Source organism: Culex quinquefasciatus, chromosome 3 (assembly GCF_015732765.1).
Source record: "Culex quinquefasciatus strain JHB chromosome 3, VPISU_Cqui_1.0_pri_paternal, whole genome shotgun sequence".
Lineage (NCBI taxonomy): Eukaryota > Metazoa > Arthropoda > Insecta > Diptera > Culicidae > Culex > Culex quinquefasciatus.
In genome coordinates this window covers 96,187,484-96,202,442 of record NC_051863.1, presented here as the reverse complement: position 1 = coordinate 96,202,442, position 14,959 = coordinate 96,187,484, and the positions used below count along the sequence as shown (strand labels likewise).

Below are 14,959 nucleotides of genomic sequence, written 5' to 3'. Positions count from 1 at the left end.
GCATCACATACAATGGCTACAGTTTTAAATTTCATGAATTTTGATATGTCACATGACAGGGTTCCTTGCACATTCCGAAATGTCCCCAGTGACCACCGGTAACCGGTGACCGGTTCCAAAGTGGCCAGGTGGGGCCAGATTTCATTGGCATCACATAAAATGGCCAAAGATTTGAATTTCATGAATTTTGATATGTCACATGACAGGGTTCCTTGCACATTCCGAAATGTCCCCAGTGACCACCGGTAACCGGTGACCGGTTCCAAAGTGGCCAGGTGGGGCCATAGTACATTGGAATCACATAAAATGTGCTCCGTTTTTTCACAAAACAGGATTCCTTGTCAATTCCGGTATGTGCCCCAGTGGCACGATATGGTAAATGTACAGAAAAAGTAATCCGGAAATTGTGAAAATCGTACCATGAAATCGTGAATATTACGAGTTTTACTTTACGAATTTTTGAACTATGCATATTGGGCACGAATAAGCCAGGAGCCGTGAATAAATATGCATGATTAGACATGCCCGAATTCACTCGTAAACGTGAATTAAATTCATGATTTCATAAAAAAAAATCACGAATTCATGAAATTTATGCATGATTTCATGAAGTTTATAGATGATTTCACGAATTTTTTTACGCCTTCAAAAATAAATCATAAAAAATATTCCAGAACTCATGAATTTTGTGCACGAATTCATGAATAAAATTCACGATTTCATGATTTATTTACATTTTTTCATGAATTGTGAGCATGAAATCGCGAATATTTTTACGCCTTCATTTACAAATCGTAAAAATAATTCGAGATTTCATGAATTTTGTGCACGAAGTCATGCATAAAAATTCATGATTTCATGAATTTTATGCATGAAATCATGAATTTTAATTCACGAGGTATATTTTTTTATCGTAATCATGAATTTTTATTCATGAAATCGTGAATATTTTTCACGACTTCATGCATCCATTTCATGAAATCATGAATATTATTCACGTTTACGAGTGAAATCGGTCATGGAAAGTCATGCATATTTATTCACGATTCCTGGATAATTCGTGCCCATTATGCATAGTTCAAAAATCGCGATATTCACGATTTCATGGTACGATTTGCATGATTTTCGGAAACCTTTTTTTTTTCGTGTTCGTTCGTCCTTTAATCAATGGCTAATAGAAGGAAATTGTTTAGGAGCACTAGTTTGAATAAACTCCACAGTAGGATTAGCAACGGTCATTTTGAATACACATAACACAATTTGTTAAACACTCCTCACCAATTATGTGTACTGCCGTGCGACTAACGAATGGGATGAATAAAAAGGGTCATGATGAACCTTGATGATCTTTGGGGGAGGTTAGCTACTGGGTCGGGTCGATTCCATCGGTCTTTTCCACTGTGACCGCGAAGCCAAGTACACGCGAGTTGACTAACATTCGCCACTAGTTAGTCCTTATTAGATCCGGTTGTGTAACACATTAGTAACCGACAAAGGATACGCAGTATCCCCGTGAGTGGAAAAGACAAAAACCCGAGCAGTGATTAGATTGGAATCAGGTATGCCAAGTCCCGATAACCTCAAACAAAACCCCAGTAGTGAACCCAACCTAACCCTCCCCCATTGTGCGAAACCCACGTGTAGGACCCAACAGTTTTAAGCTGTAGAACCGCTATCGTCGGGGAACCGAGTTCTCCCCGGCCAGCCCGGGCTGTAGACACGCCAAACGTCTCAGCCAGAAGCCGAGCACGCCCAAAAAGCTCGCCCAGAAGGTCTCGTTGACCCCGTGTCCTGACGTGGCGCCCGCAGACCGCCGTCCTCGGTCCGCGAGGTAAAGCACCCCCTTTGGTTCCCACCAAGCCCGTAGTGGTCGAACACCAGCCGACGTTCGGTAGCCTGGCTAGGCTCCGTCGGTCCATCCGCACCCGTCCAGAAGCACACCTGTGCGCGACTCGGTGAGCCTGACGAGGCTTCGCTGAGATCATCGTCAGCAGCTCGCAGCAAACTGGAGAGCAGAAAACCAACAGCAGCACGCAGTACCGCCGGCCAGCCCCGAACACAAACCCCCACACACACACACATGACACCGTCGTAAGTAATAAAAAGCAAGTGAAAATGCAAAGACCGTGTTTCTTTTGAGTCCCTGATCAGCTTCCCCCTGTTGCATCTCGACCCAGAGCCGAAGAGTCCTCTCCGAAAGCTCGCCGCGTTTGGTAAAAGAGGCCAGTGAAGAGCCCACCACCGATCCCCGTGGCTATTAGACCAGGGAGAGGTGGATTTGTCTGGAGGCGTTGACCTCCGAGTAAAAACTAACAATTGGCGCCCAACTATAATCAACCAAGCTGATCACGGGTTCAGGGAAACAAGCTAGAGTGGAGAGTGTTTGGGCCAAGGTGTAGATCTGTTGTGTGCTCTACAGAGTAAAGGGTGGAATGTTCAATTGTGACACGATTCTCATCGTCACTACGAATTGATAAGATTTGTGTTTTATTGCCGGTGCGCGTACGGTCATTAGAGAGAGTATTGAAGGGTTAAAAATACCAAATAGTTGCTCGCGACTGATTTACGACCGAAAGCAGGCCCGTAGCCAGGGGGTGGGCTACCGGGCTGCAGCCCCCGAAATTTTTCCATTTTTTTTAAATTGTACTACCTTAAAAAAATCTCAAAATAATGATTGTGTGTACTACCTTAAAAATAATCTCAAAACAATGATTGTGTGTTCTCTCCACAGAAATAATTTGTAAGATAGAGAATCAAGAATAGATTGATCAAACGAAGTAATTTTCCTGCCCATTGCCGAGCTCAGTTTTCGTAGATTATGGATCCAATATTTAAAAATTGAGCTGCAGATTTGAACATCGTTCCCTTCAGTAACATTTCATTTATCCCATAGTTTTAGCAATACATTGGTTAGGGTGGTCCAAATCTGGGCTTTCTTGAGGCTACCCCTAAAATCAAAGATTGAGCACTAGCCTAAGTTCCAAATTTGAGCTTTTATGACCACTGACCACCAAGTTTGCGAAAAATCGTCAAAATGTATGGAGAAAAGCAACTGTTTCAGTTTTTGACCTGTGTAAGGCGCAATAACTACCCAGTTCTTACCAATTTTCATAACTCATATCTTCTTTAAATTTGGAAAAAACTTTCCCGAAGACACCTTATTTTTTGGGTTTTTTGCTAAAAAGTTATTAGCCTTCGAAAATAGCAATATCCGGGGCTACATAGAAATAATTAATTTTTAAACTCATGTCTGTGCTAGCTTGCCTGGCAATGCACCTGTTAGTTGCGCAAAAATTGCCATTTTTGGAAGCTAATAATTTTTTAGCAAAAATCCTTAAATCTCGTTGTCTTAATTATGATAGTCGAACATAAGTAAAAAAAAAATTATCCACTTTAACGACCTCCTGGTCTTTTGTGGTCTCTGTTGCAAGTTTCTGCTCATTTCTAGGCGTCCGAAGGTTATGTGTGGTGAGCCACCCAAAATCTCTTTTACGCAAATGGACCGATGTTTTACTTCCCATCCGATAGAAGGCTCGAACTTAAGTATGACCCCTGAAGAAACATAAAATAATTTAGAATTTTTAGATTCAAAGTGGCGGCCAAAATGGTGGCCAAGAAATATTGTTCAAATCTAACTCAAATGTGGTTGCAGATGCCGAATTTGATGTTAAAAGCAAGCAAATAAAAAAACGTTTTAAATTTGTTCATGATTCGATTATCCGAAGTCCTTCGAACTTTTGGATAATCGGCTTGTCGAATTTGAACTGCAAAATTAATAACCCTTCTTTATTTGCATTAAAACCCCTTATATTTTGAGGACCTTCATACTATTAACAAATGTTTTTTTCTACATTTTTCAAAATATGCCATAATTTCTACAAAATTCAGATTTTGTTTTCAAAATCTAATTTCGACTGTTATCAGAAATACACTTCTAATATTATCTTTTGGTTTTAGAATATGGTTAGTTACATATCTGAGACCTTAAAGAAAAATGCTTAAGAAATATCTGTGTGTAATTTTTATTACTTTTTTTTATTACTTTATTTCCCGAAACCACTCGTCCAAAATGCTTACTTTTGGTCACATTTATTTGTTTCCACCGTGGCCACTCTCCAATTTTTATTTAATATATCAAAAATCGAAAGATCAACAAAGTGAATCCTTATTATCAACTAATTTTCGCTTGGTGCATGAGCTTGCGATTTTGAAGCAAGACTTAAAATGATAAAAATATTCAAAATGTAAAAAAGAAAATTAAAGCTTGGATTCAAAAACTCTGCAATTAAATTAATTAAACATCATTTTCAAATTGTTAAATTTCTGATAAATAATTCATTTTTAAACTTTTTCATTTCAAATTTTTGGATTTTATGGATTAGAATTTCCATTATGAAGATTTTAAAATTTCTTTATTATTGTATTTCATTGTAAATATTTTCCAAAGTTTATGTTGCCACCCTTTCAAAAGGGGCAGAGGGCAAATGCAATATTTTTTTAAATAGCCTCACAGCTTCAATGAAAATGGAAGTCTAATCAACTGAAAACAGTTATTTTTGTATTCATAACTTATTTCGATTAAGTCCTTTTAGGAGCAGTGACAACAAATTTGAAATGTTTTTTCTGCATTGATAATCATGTACGACATGTTTGGGCTCGTTTAAAAATATTTAAAATGTTTGTAACATTTCGTTGAACAGCGGCAAGTTTTTTTTCACGAAAAAAGCTTTTCGCCAGCAACTAGATATTTTGAAAACTAATGATGCAAAACAACTGTACTGATTTAAAGTGAGGTTTTGAAACACTTTTAAAATGATAAACCAATGGCTTGTAATTTAAATTTTTATATTTTTCATTGTTTGCTCTACCCTGTCGACTTTGGCCAGAGTTTAGTAACATAAAGTTCAGAATAATGATTGCAACGGTCTAATTGAGAATTTAAAAATTTTACTGCTTTTAAATTTCTAAATTTTAGATTTCAAATATTTTGGTATGAGACAAAGAAAAGCCAGAAATCAAAAATAACAATAATAAAAATCACAAAATGTATAATAACAATTAAACATAATAATTAAAAAAATATCAATAGAACGAAAAACAAAAACTAAAACATAAATAAAATAATTATAAATAAAAAAATATCAAAATTTTAAAAATACCATTATTGTCCCATTGATTATTGTAATGACTTTTCTCTTATTTTAAACTTAATTCTGAGCAAAAAACAAAATCCATTCTTAACATATTCGGCATTTAAAGATTCAGCATTTTGACAGCCAGCTTCATGTGGCAATTCTTCAATATTATTTTAGCGAATACATTTTTTTCACACGTTATTATCAGTCGCATTCAAATAAACAAATAAAAATCTCATCAACACATATTGCACCCGAAGAAATATCCAAAGCCGTTTTTTCTGTTCCTTTTCAGCTGCGTACCGATAAAGCAAAATCTTTCCGTAAATCTTTTCTTGGCTGTTTCTTGAGCATTTTTGGATGGAGTTTTAAGAGTCTCCGTATACAGGACATTTTTTTTTTATTTTCATTTGAATGTAAAATATGGTTCTTGTAGCAAAATTCATACTAAGATTAGATTTACAGGAATAATCTACTTGGTTGAGGAATTCTTACATAAAGTTTTCTTTACTTTTAAAACATCATAAATTTAAGATTACAATAAACACATGATAATTTTACAAAAATCAGAAATTGCAAAATAACAAAAACTATAAAAATAATTAAATAATTAATGCTAAAAATCCTGATTTTTTATAAAAATAAATTTTAATCATTTCAAAATAAAGATATTCAATAAAAAATATTCAAACATTTCATTAAATATTTGTTTTAATCTTAATTTTTTGATGCTTCAAATATTTTTATGTTTGAATTCTAGTGCAGACTAAGATTAGATTTACAGGAAAAATCTAATTGATTTATGAATCCTTACATAAAGTTTTCTTTACTTTTAATTTAGCAAGGTTTCTCGAATATAAAATTTCTAAACCATAAAATGTGCAGGATTTTGTTCCCAGAGTCAAGATATTTCTTGAATAAACATCGATTCTAAGAAATGGTTACAATTCTATATTATTCAACATAATTTTTATTAGTTAAATCTCAGAAATCCAAAAATTATTTCATTTGTGTTTTTGTTTTTGTTCAGAAAGATACAGAAAGGCTTTCTATAACCAGCACAACCAATTCACTTTTACGTTATTTTCCTCCTTTACCTTTTAAAATCATATTGGTTATCAACGATTATTTTAAAAATAATTCAGTCAAACTGTCAAAACTGTCAAAAGTCATTTCAAAATAAAGAAATAAGTAAATTGAAGATTTTAATTTGTTAATCGTGTTCGCATTTATATTTTTATCGTACAAGTTTATTTTTATTTCAAGAAGATGTGTCTCAGGAACTAATGGACCAATTTCCAATGGTTCTTAGTCCTTACACGATAAAGAACAATACAAACTTTGATTGAAGTTGCTGTTATATCATTTTCATTGAAATTACTTGTTAAACAGTTTGTACACTAGTTTCAATAAATTTGATAATGTTATTTTTTGCGTTTTAATGAAATAAGCACTTCGAAGCACTGTACATTTAATTTTTTGCCGATACAAAAATCAATTATTTCTATGAATTCATGGACTTTAAAATATGTTGACTCTGGATATCACTGGATAAGAATGTCTTTAAGCATTTTTGATACTCGTTGGTTGAAATTTAACCGTTTATTCGATCGGAAAATTTATTTTAATTTTTTTTTAATTTCAAAGATAAGCAACACTGAAACGATACATTGAAATTTTATTTAAAAATTACCTTTAATTAAGATCTGATGTTTTTTTGTAATTTTTTAAATCCTCAAATTCTGAAACAAATTTGTCAGATAAACCATCACAGTGATCACACAGCTGAAAATGTAAATCCAGACGGTTTGAAATTTGATAGTTCAAATTTACCAGTTTGTTCGTGGGTTTTTCTCTCAGTATAAAGTACAAAAATATCATACTTATGGTTAGATAAATCGATATTTTTGAAGGATTTTTTTTTGTTTCAAAATTTTTATTCAGGTTATGTATATTTTAAATTTAGCGACAGTTTATCACGAAATTCAATTACAATTAAACAATTCAAGAAAATGTAAAAAAACACTTTCTTCTCTACTCCTTTAATACAAACTAGCTGTATGAATAAAGAGAAACTTTTGACGAAGGAGTTTCTTCAATAAAGACATTGAAAACTTAAGAAGAAAATCTTTTTAAACCTTTTTGCATACATTATTTTACAATTTTACAATTCATCTTAATAATTATACCATAAACCAAGTGATAGTAAAAATAATTGGCTGGTTTCTGTACTCTTTGAATTTTTGCACCCAAGCCCCCCCCGAACAAAAATCCTGGCTACGGCCCTGACCGAAAGGGTCAATTTTGCTTTCGATTCTCATCATTTTTTGGGTCCTGATTCATAAGAATCTTGATTGTTGTAAATTTGTAGATTTTAAGCCATGTTTTATTACAATAGTTTTAATTTGTTTGGCTTTTTGGCATGAGAAATCAAGATTTCGTGTAAATATTAGTGATTTAGCATATTTTTGAATAAAAGTGTTTATTTTGTAAATTTTTGAAATGGATGTTGATACTTTGTTAAAACTATGGATGTTCCACATCTATCAGTGGAAGAAGTTGAACATGAATTACTTATTAGAAACATTTTGTATGATTTCAAAACGCACGAAAGTGTCAAAAGAAGAAAGCTCAAAGATCGGATGAAAGAAGAAAAAGAAATGGGAGTTCAACCAGCAGCTTTGGCTCGTACTTGGAGATCGACACCAGATGAGATCAAAATTACCGGTACAGCTATCAAACTTATTCATAAAATGTTAAATGCTAAGCATGACAAAGAAGTTAGACGCAGATTAAGAACACGAATGATTCACTATCGTGTCAGGCTTGAGCACTTAGCGACTTCAGCTGATGCTTACAAATATTTAACAAAGATTAATGAAATACAATTTGAAATTGCTGAAATTTTTGAGAATTTTTGTTTAGAGCTTCTACAAAAGAGAGTCAAAGTGAAGCTGAAAAGGAAGCGATAAGAGATAAAATTTCAGAGGTTTTGAAAACAGTTCAAAACGAATTGGACGTTTTGAATGAAACTGCTTCTGCTCTAGAAATTGAAAAGGAAACAGAACAAGACGAAAACAAAGAAATTCAGGATAAAGAGGATGGAAATGATAAACTGCAGGATATGATTGCAAAACTAACCGATTATGAGCAAGGTAAAGTAGCAGATGTTGATTCGCTATTAAAACTTTTCAAAGATTTCGTTGTTGACACAGCTGTCGACGAAAAGCAAAGACGGAAAGCGGAAATTGAACGTGAGAAAGCTAGGAAACAAGAAATTGCTGTAAATATTGAACAAAAGGAAAAGCTCGAGGAAATTCTCCTGCAGGTAACAAATGAGCTGCAAAAGATGGAGGCGCTGCAGTCGAAAGACCCAGCGTCGGAGAAAAATCCTAAAACTGATAAAAATAAAACTCCAAAATCTTCTGATTCTGACTCTGAATCTTTTGATGAGGAAGAAGAAGAAAGGGGGGACTCGCAGACTCAAGAATAAGAGCAGTAAGAGAAAGAAGAAAATTTCTTTTAGTGGTTTATCTTCGACCGAAATTTCATCAAGTTCGTCGAGTTCTAGTTCGTCTGATACTAGCTCGTCGTCTTCGAGTTCTGAGAGCTCGTCCGACTCAGAAGAGGAGAGAAAGAAAAAGAAAAAAAGGAAACAAAAGAACAAGAAGAATAAGAGGAATCAGCACATGAAGCGTATGCCTGTCGCTGAGTGGAAACTGAAATATGACGGAAAAGATGGTGGAAAAATGTTAACAGAGTTTTTGAAAGAGATCAAAATGAGGTGTAGATCAGAGAAAGTGTCAGATAAAGAGATTTTTCGCTCCGCGATCCACCTTTTCACGGGTCGTGCCAAAGATTGGTTCATTGATGGTACTGAATGTAGAGATTTTCGTAACTGGAAAGAGTTGAAAAAGGAATTGAAGCGTGAATTTCGTCCAAACGATTTAGATTTTCAGATGGAAGTTCAAGCAACAAACCGTAAGCAAGCTCGCGGTGAAAAATTTGCAGATTATTATTATGAAATGAAGAAAATTTTCCAAAACATGAATGAGCAGATATCCGACAAAAGAAATTTCGTCTAATCTGGAGAAACATGCGTCATGATTACAAAAATGCTTTAACCGGTGCTAAAATCGGTTCGCTTAAGCGACTGAAGAAGCTCGGGAAAATTGTTGATGAAAATAATTGTAATTTGTATCAGAAACCGACCGAGTTTGTGAATAGACCGCGCTCAGCCCAAATCAATGAAGTTGTATCTTCAGGGAAAGCTAAGTCGAAGCACAATCTCTATAGCTCGGGAAATCAATCGAAGTCTTTCACGAACGGGAAAAATAACAACAGCAAACCGAAAGTAGAAAATCAAGGAAAAGAAGGAAATGAAAGGGAACAAAAGGGAGAGGAAAAGCAGGATTGTATGGAAGGCACTGCAAAGTCGACGTTTAACCAGCTTGTTGCACAGTACAAAAGACCACCACTTGGGGTGTGTTATAACTGTCGCGAGTCTGGTCATCACTACGCAGAATGTCCTGAACCAAAAGATAAATTTTGTCGTTTGTGCGGATTTGCAGATGTAAGCACAACAAATTGTCCAGCTTGTCCAAAAAACGCGGACAGTTCAGCTTGAGGGGGGTTGCTGAAACCGTGGAAAACACACCTCCCGCTCGTACAAGGATGGAAGTTGAACTGAACAGCAGCGGATTTGAACCTGTTAGAAGTATCGAATATGTCGAAGATCGAGTGATCGATGAACTCTTTGTTCAAGTGCAGGGAGATGAGCGACCTTTTGTGAGAGTAAGTGTGATGGGGAGAGAAATGCTGGGGCTTCTGGATAGTGGAGCTCAGTGCTCAGTGTTGGGAAATGGGTCGGAAAACTTTGTAAAGTCGATGAAACTCACACTTTACCCCTCATCGGTGAAGGTTAAGACTGCCGGTGGAAATTGCGTACCTGTCAAGGGTTATGTTCATTTGCCGATCACGTTTAACAACTCTACGAAAATTATCAACACACTTGTCGCACCTGAGTTGAAAAGAAAGTTAATTTTGGGTTACGGCGATTTTTGGAAGGCGTTTGAAGTCCGTCCGTCAGTGCCCATGGAGGTATCAATTGAGGAAATGGAATGTTAGCTCGGAGAAGAGGAGGGGAATAGAAACGAACTTACGGTGGAACAAAGAAACCAATTAGAAGAAGTAAAAAAACTGTTTAAGGTGGCTATCGTGGGGGAGTGTTTAGAAACGACCTCTTTGATGTCCCACAACATAGATCTGAAAGATGAGTTTAAACGTTCACCGCCTGTTCGTATTAATCCCTATCCTACTTCACCGGAGATGCAAAGGAAAATTAATGTTGAAATTGATAATCTTCTAGCACAACAGGTCATTGAGAGGAGTAAAAGCGATTGGTCACTGAGCACTGTGCCAGTGGTGAAGCCAACCGGAGAAGTTCGATTGTGCCTGGACGCTCGTCGTTTAAACGATCGTACTGTAAGGACGCCTATCCTTGCCACACCAAGACCGTATACTAAGCCGACTGGGGGCAAGCAAGTACTTATCGACAATTGATTTAACTAAAGCGTTTTTGCAAATTCCCCTTGACCCCAGTTCGCGCAAGTACACGGCCTTTTCGGTGTTGGGAAGAGGATTGCTCCAGTTCACCAGGTTACCCTTCGGCTTAGTCAACAGTCCGGCTAGTCTGGCTCGGCTGATGGACGAAGTTTTAGGATTTGGTGAACTGGAACCGAATGTATTCGTATATCTCGATGACATTGTGGTCGTAAACGATACATTCGAGGCGCACCTTGACAGTCTGCGTGAAGTAGCGAGAAGACTTCAAAAGGCCAATTTGTCGATCAACATCGATAAATCCAAATTTTGCGTATCTGAGTTACCCTACCTCGGGTATATTTTGCCACCCGAAGGTTTGAGACCCAACCCAGACCGAATTTCTGCAATTGTGAATTATGAGAGACCGCAATCGATTCGTGCGTTGCGTCGTTTTTTAGGCATGGCAAATTACTACAGAAGATTTATTTCTAACTTTAGTGAAAAAACGGCTCCGCTTACAAATCTTTTACGGAAAAAGCCCAAATCTATTGTCTGGAATGATCAAGCCGAAGAATCGTTCAATAAAATCAAAGAAAGTTTAATTTCAGCACCTGTACTGAGCAATCCTGATTTCTATTTGCAATTTACAATACAGTCAGACGCCAGCGATACGGCGATCGCCGCCATTTTGACGCAGCAACATGAAGAAGGGAGAAGATCATAGCATACTTTTCGAGAAAATTGACTCCTGCCGAGCAATCTTATGCGGCGACGGAGAAGGAGGGCTTAGCGGTCCTTTCAACGATCGAGAAGTTCCGTCCTTACATAGAAGGTTCATTTTTTGTAGTCATTACTGATGCTTCGGCATTGACTTACATCAAGAATGGAAAGTGGAAAACTTCGTCCCGTTTATGCAGGTGGAGCATAGAACTTCAAGGTTTGCATTGCGAGATTAGACACAGGCGTGGGAGGGACAACATAATCCCCGACGCACTGTCCAGAGCGGTTGAAATGATCGAGGTCGAAGAGTTGGTTGATGACTGGTACTCGGGGTTGTTTAGGAAAGTTCAAAATAGTCCAGATGAGCATTTAGATTATAAAATTGAGAGTGGGAAACTTTACAAGTTCGTGCCGACGAAGAGCGACGTTTTCGATTATCGGTATGAGTGGAAGCTTTGTGTCCCCGAAGCTCTGCGCTCGGACATTTTGAGGAGAGAACACGAAAATTCTTTCCATATCGGTTATGAGAAATTGTTAGAAAAAGTAAGACAAAAGTTTTTTTGGCCAAACATGGCGTCCATTATCAAGAAGTACGCACAAAATTGCAAATCATGTAAAGAGTTTAAACCAACTAATGTTTCACAGCACCCTGAAATGGGAAAGCAAAGATTAACGACAAAACCTTTTCAAATTTTGGCTTTAGATTTTATTCAATCCTTGCCAAGAAGTAAGTCTGGTAATCAGCATCTATTAGTGTTGATGGACCTGTTCTCAAAGTTCACGATTTTGGTCCCCGTGCGAAGAATTGGAACGGATTTAATAATCAAAATTTTACAGGAACAGTGGTTTTGAGGTATTCTGTACCTGAAATCTTAATTAGCGATAATGCTAGCTGTTTTCTGAGCAAAGATTTTAAAGCCTTTCTTGACCGATTCAACGTGCAGCATTGGACTAATGCCCGCCATCACAGTCAAGCAAATCCTGTCGAAAGACTAAATAGGAGCATAAATCAATGTATTAGAACTTATGTAAAGAACAACCAACGACTGTGGGACACAAGAATCGCTGAAGTGGAATTTACAATCAATAATACTAAACACTCGTCCACTGGGTTTAGTCCGTACCGAATCATTTACGGTCACGAGATCGTGGCGAGTGGGGAAGATCACAAACTAGATGTTGAAACAAAAGAATTAACTGAACAAGAGCGAATTGAAAAGAAATTGAAGATAGATCGTACCATTTACAATGCCGTCTATAATAACCTTCAAAAGCACACGAAAAGAGTAAAAGAACTACAATTTACGATTTCAAAAACCAGCGCCCGTTTACGAAGTTGGTCAAAAAGTTTATAAACGAAATTTTACACTATCCTCGGCAGGTGATGCATACAATGCAAAACTTGGCCCAGCATATGTGCCCTGTACAGTTAGAGCGAGACGAGGTACGAACTCGTACGAGCTCGAAGATGAAGCTGGCAAAAATTTGGGAGTTTTCTCATTCGCCGATCTGAAGCCCGGTCCGCCGGATTCTTGAGCATTAATTTAGAATATTTCAATAAATTTTAGCATGTTTGTAGCGTAACTTTTAAGGTGTTTGTAGAAGTTATAATTTTGTCCAAGCATTATTTATTGCCATTAGTGTTGTGAAAAGTAAAAATTTCATTGTTTGTGAAGTTTAAAAATGGCTGAGTCTCCATTTTGAATTGAGCTCTGCAAGAATATAAAGTTGGACAGCCACAGAGAAACAAAGAAAGCAAACTAGATAACAGAATCGATGCGAATTCACTAAATAGTCCAATTTTTTTTTAATTTAAATTTACGCATTTGTTGGCGAATGCAAGCATAATTAGCTCATGCGGAATAAAACCGGCAAAGGCCATCAAAAATTGATTAATGCAAAATTTCCGATGCAGCATAGAAAAATTTTGAACTAGTTCATTTTCGTTATGCAAACACTATCCAAATCAAATGCTATCGAATTTCACTAATCACTTTCAAAATTACCATAGTTTTTTCCAATAAATCAGTACGTTTTTAAAACACAATTTTGTTAATCAAACAATCCCAACCTTTCAACCCAATAGATGGATCCCATCTGATTCTAGAGAGTTATCTGCTTAAGTTTGTAGCAAAGTTTTGGAAAAGAGAGGAACTTATCTCTTCCACTCAAACAACTTTGAGATTCATGGATGAGAGATGTTCAAAAATTGATGAGAAGATTAATGGCGTTATTAAACATAGACTTGTTTAATTGGAACAAGATTATCTATTTGGTTATTTTAACGTTTTAGTATTAATTCTTTTGAAATGTCGAATTTGCGAAAGGCATAGCCAAAACCCGGGTACAACAGACTTTAAGTCAAGATGGAAAATAAATTGTCAACTAAAGTTGTCAATTTATTTTAGAGGGGGTGTAGGGTAGTGTTACCGTTGTGGCATTTTACCCTATTACTCACCAAGAGCAACAAGAGATAGAGAGTGAGAGCAAACGGTCATAGTACTCTTCGGAGTGAACTCACTATGATTACCCGTGCCATAATATTCGTTTCCATAGTTTCGATGTTTTTTAATAGTATTTTCTATATGTTTTGCGTAATATATGATAGGTTAGTCATTGTATGTTATTCGTTCGTCCTTTAATCAATGGCTAATAGAAGGAAATTGTTTAGGAGCACTAGTTTGAATAAACTCCACAGTAGGATTAGCAACGGTCATTTTGAATACACATAACACAATTTGTTAAACACTCCTCACCAATTATGTGTACTGCCGTGCGACTAACGAATGGGATGAATAAAAAGGGTCATGATGAACCTTGATGATCTTTGGGGGAGGTTAGCTACTGGGTCGGGTCGATTCCATCGGTCTTTTCCACTGTGACCGCGAAGCCAAGTACACGCGAGTTGACTAACATTCGCCACTAGTTAGTCCTTATTAGATCCGGTTGTGTAACACATTAGTAACCGACAAAGGATACGCAGTATCCCCGTGAGTGGAAAAGACAAAAACCCGAGCAGTGATTAGATTGGAATCAGGTATGCCAAGTCCCGATAACCTCAAACAAAACCCCAGTAGTGAACCCAACCTAACCCTCCCCCATTGTGCGAAACCCACGTGTAGGACCCAACAGTTTTAAGCTGTAGAACCGCTATCGTCGGGGAACCGAGTTCTCCCCGGCCAGCCCGGGCTGTAGACACGCCAAACGTCTCAGCCAGAAGCCGAGCACGCCCAAAAAGCTCGCCCAGAAGGTCTCGTTGACCCCGTGTCCTGACGTGGCGCCCGCAGACCGCCGTCCTCGGTCCGCGAGGTAAAGCACCCCCTTTGGTTCCCACCAAGCCCGTAGTGGTCGAACACCAGCCGACGTTCGGTAGCCTGGCTAGGCTCCGTCGGTCCATCCGCACCCGTCCAGAAGCACACCTGTGCGCGACTCGGTGAGCCTGACGAGGCTTCGCCGAGATCATCGTCAGCAGCTCGCAGCAAACTGGAGAGCAGAAAACCAACAGCAGCACGCAGTACCGCCGGCCAGCCCCGAACACAAACCCCCACACACACACACAT

General features: G+C 37.4%; 1 protein-coding gene across 1 annotated transcript in view; it reads right to left on the bottom strand.

Moving 5' to 3' along the window:
* The window catches only part of LOC119769113, a 46,272-nt gene extending 31,313 nt beyond the window's left edge, over positions 1 to 14,959 (bottom strand). The window contains exons 1-3 of the mRNA XM_038261014.1: positions 14,643 to 14,959; positions 9,793 to 9,918; positions 1,797 to 2,005 (exon numbers count right to left, since the gene is read on the bottom strand). Of these exons, the coding sequence (XP_038116942.1) occupies positions 1,797 to 2,005; positions 9,793 to 9,918; positions 14,643 to 14,959 (652 nt within the window). The remainder of the gene's footprint in view (positions 1 to 1,796; positions 2,006 to 9,792; positions 9,919 to 14,642) is intronic.